Source organism: Peromyscus maniculatus, chromosome 23, assembly GCF_049852395.1.
Source record: "Peromyscus maniculatus bairdii isolate BWxNUB_F1_BW_parent chromosome 23, HU_Pman_BW_mat_3.1, whole genome shotgun sequence".
Classification (NCBI taxonomy): Eukaryota; Metazoa; Chordata; class Mammalia; order Rodentia; family Cricetidae; genus Peromyscus; species Peromyscus maniculatus.
In genome coordinates, this window is record NC_134874.1 from 5573840 (window position 1) to 5582880 (window position 9041).

A 9041-nucleotide genomic window follows, 5' to 3' on the forward strand; every position below is an offset into this window, starting at 1 on the left:
CGGGATTTGGTTTTAGAGACATGAGATGGCCTATAGAAACTAAGTAAGTTTTGTGGGGTTTCTCTTGCACTGGCAAAAGAAAGTGAAACTGTATCTTTCATTCCATGCTTCTCACTCCAAGCCAGGGCTCTGAAATTCAAGAGGTCCTTTCAACAATGAGTCAGCCTCTGAGATACTCCTAAACTACCCTCTGGTCAGTGAGTGCACATCTCCAAGTCACTGCATCAGCTCTCAACACTGGCTTCAGCAGCAGCGCTCTCAGCCAGTGTTCTCACTTTGCTTGGGGAAAGGACTTACCATGTAACAGGGCTGCCCTGTAACTTCTCATTAGCCTAGCGTGGCACCAAACTTATGGTGCTTAGGCCAGTGAGTGCCGGGATTGCAGGCTGTGCCCACCACACTCAGCTTCATTTACAGTTTGCATTGTCTGTTTGGTTTTTGGAGACAGGGCTTCTCTGTGTATCCCTGGCTGTCCCAGAACTTACTCTGTAGACAAGACTGGCCTAGAACTCAGAGGTCTGCCTGCCTCTGCCTCCTGAGTGCTGAGATTAAAGGTACCACTGCCTGACTTATTAATTTTTAAGTGTATGTGGGTGTTTGGCTTGCATGCATGGCTGTATACCACATGTAGGTTTGTCACTGTAGAGGCCAGAACACTGTAGGGCTGAAAACCAAACCCAAGTCTTCTGTAGCAGTAAGTAGCCACTGAGCTCTCTCTGCTTCATTCACATTTTTGTGGTTGCTTTTATTAGGTTTTTTTTTTTTTTTTATGTTTCTGGGCATCAAAACTAGGCCAGCCTTTAATTCCAGCTGGTCAAGGTGCTTGCCACCAATTCTGACCACCTATCCCAAATGAATACATGTAGGGGAAAAATTTTATAGAATAAGGCCAGTGAGGCAGCTCAGTGGTTAAAGGTACCACTGACTATGCCTGAGGACCTGAGACCTGAGTTTAATCCCTGGAATCCGTATTTTAGAAAAGAAAAATGCTGAGCAGAGGCAAGTGGATCTCTGTGAGTCCAGTAAATAAATACATGTCCCTCTCATATATGAGATAGTAATAAATAATAAAAAGAGAGACTAAAACAATAGGATATTGATTTTATTTTGCTCTCCAGCAAAAATGTACATAACTGAATATTGCCTAAAATTTAAACTGCATGGCATGTACTACTTACAAACATTTCAGCTGGGCACGGTGAAATGTGCCTATAAACCCAGCAATTCCAGGCTGAGGAACGAGGAGAGTCTGAGGCTGTACAGTACGACCCAGACTAAAACCAAGAGTTAGGCAAGTATGGTGACTCATATGCCTTTAATACCAGCACCTCTGAGGCAGAGACAGGTAGATCTCTGAGTCTGAGACTAGTCAAGGCTACTCAGTGAGACCCTGTCTCAAACGAACAAGAGTTTTTGGGTAGGTCCTTGAGTTCAAGACCACCCTGGTTTACTGAGTGAGTTCCAGGATAGCCAGGGCTAAATAAATAAACTGTTGATGCTAGAAACAGTCTTACTCTGTAGCCCAGACACCCTGGACTCCGTGTGAGGCCCAGACTGGCCTTGAATTAAAGGAGGTCCTTCTCCATCAACTGAGCGCTGGAATTACAGGCATGAGCCACTACATTCAGCCGAAACCTTAGTTAACAGGTGTTTTCTATGAAGTATTTAACCGCTAAGGAACCAGAATGACACCAGCCGCACCTGGGAGGCCGTCAAGCAGTTCCAGGCCAGCCTGGCCTATCTGGTTAGGACCAAGTCAGAATGTCCTCGACAACTACCATTCATCACCCTCAATTCTGCCTGCAATGTTAACACTGACAGTTATTTGTTTTGGTCAAGCTACATCACCACTGGGTACCACACTGTTGGTAATTCCAACATTCTACTCTACAGTCAAAGTCAACGATGTGGTAAAATGCCTTAAACACATCAGCTCTCTAGCTTTTTAATTTTAAAAAATGTATCATAAGCCGGGCGGTGGTGGCGCACGCCTTTAATCCCAGCACTCGGGAGGCAGAGGCAGGCGGATCTCTGTGAGTTCGAGGCCAGCCTGGACTACCAAGTGAGTCCCAGGAAAGGCGCAAAGCTACACAGAGAAACCGTCTTGAAAAACCAAAAAAAAAAAAAAAAAAAGTATCATAATCATGTGTGTGCATGATGTATTGGTGTGGAGAGCATGGAGTTCGCTCCCTCTTTCCACCTGCACAGCAGTGAACCTCTCTCCCGCCCTGTTTGTCTGGTAGCTTTGGCCTACTGCTCACTAAACAATAAAGCATTTCTAACAGCTGACTCATGCATGAATGTATTCTAGTGACTCAAACAGGGCCCTAAAAAATGAGTTGAGAATTCCTAGAGAACCCGAGACATTACATCTACAAGCAGGGTGCAAAGCTAAGGTCATCAATTTGAGAAACACTCAGACCTCTCTAAACCAATTCTAACAACAACCAAGAGGAAAGATTTATGATAAAACTACACATGTGCAAAATTAGTTTACTTAATTCCTAACTTGGCCTTAAAGTTCCACTAACTCTAATAATAACTTAGATATTAAAGCATTGGTCTATCACAGTGACAACTGTGGGTCTCCACAGGCAATTTCTACAAGTCCTTAGGTATACCTGGGGAAGGAATCTGCCACACCTGCAGACGAACTCTCAAGTCAGTAAGCCTTACAAATTCGTGTGTGTGTGTGTGTGTGTGTGTGTGTGTGAGAGAGAGAGAGAGAGAGAGAGAGAGAGAGAGAGAGAGAGAGAGAGAGAGTTTAATACTCCTTTTAATTTAATAACTAGAGGGGAGGTAAGGATCAAACCCAGGACCTCTAGGCAGGTGCTTTACCACTGACCCACACCTCCAGCCTACGATTAAACTAGCCTCACAGCTTTTTGAATCTTAGGCAGTTATCTCCAAAGGTCCCCTACTCTCTCTCTCTCACAAAAACACACTGTTACTGTGCACTTACGTTTTCCGGGGCTGATCGTTTTGGCACTGACAACCAATTGGTGTGCTCTTCCCTGGGGAAGATCACCTCTCCCACTCCCAGCTTTACTAAATTGCCGATAGTTCTTTGTGTAGGGTGAGGCCTCATAGGCTTCCCCCAGCCCATCTAGTTTGCCCGTTCGCTGATATATATCTGTGTGTGTCACACACACACAAATACACATATGCATGCAAAAACAATTAATGAAAAGAGGCCATGAATTTGAAGGAGATGGGGGCAGGTTATATGGGAAGGTTTGGGGGTAGGAAAGGGAAGGAGAAACACTGTAATTAAATTCAAATCTCAAAGACAACAAACAAAACCCCACATGCTATAATAACCAATATGATGAAAGTATAAAAGAGAACAAGGATTTGTACATAGCTCTGAAACAAGATGGAGAAAGCTAGACTCGGGATCCTGCCAATTCATAACAACCTACACAGTCTCAGTTTATTCTCTTAAAAAAAAAAAAACAAAAAAACCTCCACCTTGCTAGACAGAATAAACGATTAGAATAGTGGTAACAAGCTCAGCCCAGGACTTTAAGAGCATGATCAGTAACTTATCATTATGCTATGTTAATACTAGGCATGACTACACACCTGACATCTTCCCCCATGAAAGCAAAACACCTATAACCTATCACACACAAATAGGTTCAATACTTTTGGGCAAGTAGTTGTCAAGCACTCTAAGCACTTAGCTCATTTTCTTAATAGTGTATCACCCCCTCTTTCACAGGTAAGGCAAACTTAAGGAGTGGACCTTTTTAAAAAGACTGAATGCAGACTCTGCATGCTTTACCATGACAGCAGACAACGCCATTCCAAGATGAGTCCTCTTGAACAGATCGGGTGCCAGATTTAAGTCTGAAAATCCTCGGGCCTCACCCTCTCTTATTTAAATTTGAATGCCACCCAATGCTAATCCAACATACACTCAGTGGTTTTAGAGCGTGGACTGATGAGTCACACAAACCAGGTCTTTAAGGCCTGCTGTGAGGTACTCGTTACCTGGATGACCTTAACCCTTTCCCAATCTCAGATTCCACATCTGCGAAATGGGGCTAAGAATAGCGCCTGCTTCAACCAGCTGTTCTGAATATGAATGCAAGGGCCTAAATTAACCACGCAGCGCAGATCAGCTTAGTCGTCAATACTGGGCGTCGGGGCAAGGGGAGCGAGGGTCGTTCGTCCCCGAGTGACCCCGCAGACCCGACCTCCGCCGGCTCTTACCGCTCTTGGGTTTAGACTCGCCGGCCGGCCCCGCCGAGGCGGAGCGGGGCGGCTGCTGCCCTTTGCTGCTGCCCGAGGAGGCGGAGGAGCTGTTGGAGCCGCTGTTCTTGTCCATGTCGGAGGCGGTGGCGGCGGCGCTGGGGGAGCTCTGCGGCATCAAAGGGGGCCTCGGCGGCGGCGGCGGCGGTCGGAACGGAGCGGGCGCGGCGGGGACCCAGGCTCATGGCGTTCAGGGCCGGCGGGGGTCGGCGGCGGCAGCGGTTCTCGGCCTTCATGGCGACATTTTTCCTTGTTTCCTTCTTCGGCTTCTCAAAATGGAAGGAGAAGCGACAGGTGGGGCTTTGGGCCCAGGGGCGGCGGTGACCGGAGAGGAGGAGGAGGAGGAGGCCGGGGCTCGGAGGTCCGGGCCGGGCCTGGCGGGGCGGAGGCTGCGGGGGAAGGGGAGGTGCGGGAGGGTCGCGAGCCCCGCCGGCCGGCCGGACACGCTCTCCCGCCGCGGGGCAGGAGAGAGGGCTGGCTGTCTCGGTGCCGGGGACCGGGGCCTCCGACACAGCGACCGACACTCGCCTCTGGGCCGAGGCCGAGCTGCTCCGGGAATGGCGACGAGTCGCCAAACAGCATCTCCAAGAACCCGGATGGACTATTTATATAGTCGCCCGGCGGCCGCGATGCATCCTGGGGAGTGTAGTTCTCGCCAACATCCGGGTCCAGTAATGGTTCCCTCCCATATCCCCAGGGGCGGGACGGCTGCAAGACTTGTTCTTAACAATGCTTTTTCTCTCTTTCCTTTTTTTCCCCCTTCCCTCACTTCCTCCTTCTTTTTAAGACAGTATTTCACTAGGTCGCCCTAACTGGGCCAGAACTCATTATGTGGACCAGGCTGGCTTCAAATCCACAGATTTTCCGACCTCTGCCTCCTAAGGGCTGGGATCTTTTTTTTTTTCTTTTAAGGTGTATGGGTGTCTGTCTGGTACCAAACAGACATGTTTACATGGTGCACAGGTATACATACAGGTAAAACACCCATACGCAAACATTTCTAAAAAGCCAAGTGGAGGGTGATGGCCCGCCTGCAACTCCAGTGCACAGGAGGCAGAGATGCAGAAATCCCCAGAGCAGACTGGTTAGCCAGACTAGCTGAAACGGTGAGTCCACCTAGAGACCCTGACCCAGCAAAGAATGTGGAGAGTCATGGAGGGAGACACCCAACGCCGGCCTCAGAACCCCATAGAGATGTGCATGTGTGTGAAAACATTCATAATGCATGCATGCATGCCGCATTCAGATGTAAAAATCAGCAAGAAAGAAACAGTGTAATACAGTTCAGTGAGAACAGTTGGGAGGGGCACAGAAGGACTTCTTGGTGCCAGGTGGAGGACACGTGACACACAGAACACCATTTTTTCTCTAATGGTGTGAGGGATCAAATCCAGGGCCCCACGTACTCAATCAGGTTTCCTACCTCTGAGCTACTCCCTCAGCTGATTAGTGGAATTTTAGCAATGGTGGATGAACGACAGCCAGATCGGCACATGCCTGTAGTCCTAATACTCAAGAAACCAAAACAGGCAATACAGAATGTAAGGCTAGCCTGTGCTACATAGCGAGACTGTGTCTCATACAAGAGAGAAAGACAGTATGGCTAAGTGGGAGGGTACTTGCATGGGCAAAGCTCTGAGTTTGATCCCCAGTATCATGGGGGGGGGGGGATAACACCGCATGGATCAGAGGCTGGAGAGATGGCTCAGTGGCTAAGAGACTGTACTGTTCTTCCAGAGGACCTGAGTTCTGTTGAGATCTACTGGGTTTGTTCACAGCCCCCTAGAACTCCAGCTCCAGGGGTCCCAATGACCTCTTCTAGTCTGTAGAGGCACCTGCACTCATGTGCACAGACCCACACACAGGTACACGCACGCACGCACGCACGCACGCACGCACACACAATTTATAAATAGTAAAAATACATCTTGAGGCAGAGGCAGATAGCGCTCTCTAAGTTTCAGGCCAGCCAGGGATACATGGTAAGACCCTGTGTCAAAAAAAAAAAAAAGGCCAGGCGGTGGTGGTGCACGCCTTTAATCCCAGCACTCGGGAGGCAGAGGCAGGCAGATCTCTGTGAGTTCGAGGCCAGCCTGGGCTACCAAGTGAGTTCCAGGAAAGGCGCAAAGCTACACAAGAGAAACCCTGTCTCGAAAAACCAAAAAAAAAAAAAAAAATTAAGTCTAGGAACTGTAGACGTGAGGTTGGATTCTCCAGAAGAGCTGCCAGCTTAAGTCGTGCTGGGATCAAGAAAAATGGGCCTTGGCGCTTCGTGTTCCTGGAGTTGTATCCATGCCAGTGGATGCCCACACGCTCCAGAAGAGAATTTGACATTGCTGCCGTTGTTGCTGTTATAGCAATGGCGGCCACCACTGCTACTGTTTCTGGGATTACCATTTCATAATTGCTTACTACAGCTAACACAGTGGAGACCCTGGCAACAAAAGTAGCTACTACAGTTAGTTAATCTTTCATTCTATTGGGCATGATAAATTTAATTCAATAGTTATATACATTTCGATTGGCTTTGAAAATTATAAATTTATAAACTCAAGTTCCATTTGCTTTTGGGATACTATCTTACAAGGACTCCAAATTGCAGTAAGGCTCATTAAGGAAGGGAATGGCTCAGTTGCCTTTAGCCTACTGGCTATGGGTGGGTTAGGACCTCTGTTGATCTTTTCTGTGTCAAACACACAGATTGCAAGCCCAGTGCCACTTTGCGATCTTTGGCAGCAGTTAACTCTGCAGCTCACACACAACTGAGCCTGTATGATCATGAATATTCAGAGACAGGGAATTCCTGGGGGGCGCTCACCAACCTAAGACAGAGCGCCTGTGTGGCCTGGGCAGGTGTCTCCATAACAGGTAAGGTGACCTGCCAACGTCCCACGCGACCTAAGTCAGAAGCTCATATTTTAGTAAAAGGGGGACCTGCAGGGCCCTGGCCCCCGTTTTGGGTAACTGTTGCCTTGCTTGCTGACCTTGACCTTGATATCCTCCCTATACTAATTCCCTGCCGGGTTCCACCCTCCTGAATGCTTAAGGGAAGTTCCTTGTCTGTGTATCCTGCATAATGGGCATTTACAGCTTAGATGCAAGATTGTAAAACATCGGTAGCGAACTTCTGCCCTCCAGGGTTCTCCCATTGTGCTGTAAGCCTGTATTTAAGACCTCCTCCCTCCTTCAATAAACAGCATTTGTCACTAAAAAAAAAAAAGAAGAAGAAGAAGAAAAAGGAAAAAATTACTTCAGTGTTGGACTTGTACTACCATAATCCCAGCACCTGAGGCAGGAGTACATCCTGGGCTACTTGCAAGACCCTGTCTTAGAACTGGAGAGATGGCTCAGCAGTTAAAAGCACTTGTATGGGCTGGAGAGATGGCTCCGAGGTTAAGAGCACTGACTGCCTTGACCTTTCAAACAATGATCTCCCAGTTTTTGTTTGGCTTTGCTCTTTTGTTTGAATGTGGCAAAGGATTCTGGGTATTGAACTTAGAGCCTTGGACATGCTAGGCATTACTTTACCTCAATCTTTTTCTGCCCTTTATTTTGAGACAGGGTCTCACTGAGTTGTCAACATTTTGAGACAGGGTCTCACTGAGTTGTCAACGCTAAACTTGAATTTGGGATTCTTCTACCTCACCATCAGGCACACACACACACTACAGCCTCGGTTGGAAAATGTAATGTGATGTCCAGAAGGAACAGCCCCAAATCCTAAGGTCCACTCTTACATATAACTAGATACGCTGGGAGTACTAAAATTCTGTGATGAAACTTTATTTCCCATAACAAAGACACGAGAATTCTAAGTGTGTGGATGAATAATTTCTTCCTTCTGTCATTCATAAAAATGGAAGAGAGGGGAAAAGAATCCCAAAGCAGTAGGTGTCCATCTGCCAGGCTATATTAAACCAAGAAGAGACTTTTCATTTCAAATTAGTTTCTTAGTATCCTTGGCACTTTCTCTTTGTGAAATATTTACAGAAAATATACATTTAAAAAGGGGGGATTAAAACAGAAACAGAAATTCAAGCAAAATCCAGCAGCCTCTTCCTTGCTTTTGCACAAGATAGTCTGTCATGTCTTATCCTTTCTGTAAAAAACAAATAAAATAAAATAAAAATAAAAATAAAAGGAAGCCATGCCTCGTGATGCAGGCCTTTAATTCCACCTGCCAGGAAGGTCAAAGGTTCAAAGCCTGTGGGGTGACAAAGTAAGTTCAAGGCCTTGCCAACTTAGTGAAAAATCTATCTCCAAATAAAAGACAAAGGCTGCCAAGAAGGCTCCCTAGGTCAAAGTGCTTGCTGTGGAAGCCTAGCCCAAGGATCTGAGTTCAATTCCCGGAGCCCCTGGAGAACTGACTCCTGAAAGTCATCTCTCAACCTCCACACATGGACCTTGGCACATGCATGCCTGTGTGTGAGAGCGTACACGTTCACACACACACACACACACACACACACACACACACACACCAAAAAGACACAAATAATGAAATTTTAAAAACCAAATATTCCAATCGGTGGTGGCACACACCTTTAATCCCAGCACTCAGAGGCAGAGGCAGGTGGATCTCTGTGAGTTTGAGGCCAGCCTGGTCTACAGAGCAAGATCCAGGACAGCCAGGGCTACGCGGAGAAACTCTGTCTTGACAAACAGAACACAACAACAAAAACTTTAAAATACATTTAAAAAGCACTAGGATATATATATATATATATATATCTCAGTGGTACAACATTGGCCAAGCATGCACAAGGACCTGGGTTCAATTCCAA

At 47.0% G+C, this 9041-nt stretch overlaps 1 protein-coding gene across 2 annotated transcripts in view; it reads right to left on the reverse strand.

The window, feature by feature from the left end:
• The window catches only part of Rnf10 (ring finger protein 10), a 35333-nt gene extending 30448 nt beyond the window's left edge, over nucleotides 1-4885 (reverse strand). For both annotated transcript variants that reach the window (XM_006995798.4, XM_006995797.4), the window contains exon 1: nucleotides 4219-4885. In XM_006995798.4, coding sequence (XP_006995860.1) covers nucleotides 4219-4375 — 157 coding nt within the window. In that variant the 5' untranslated portion in view covers nucleotides 4376-4885. The remainder of the gene's footprint in view (nucleotides 1-4218) is intronic.
• Between the last annotated feature and the right edge of the window lie 4156 nt (nucleotides 4886-9041).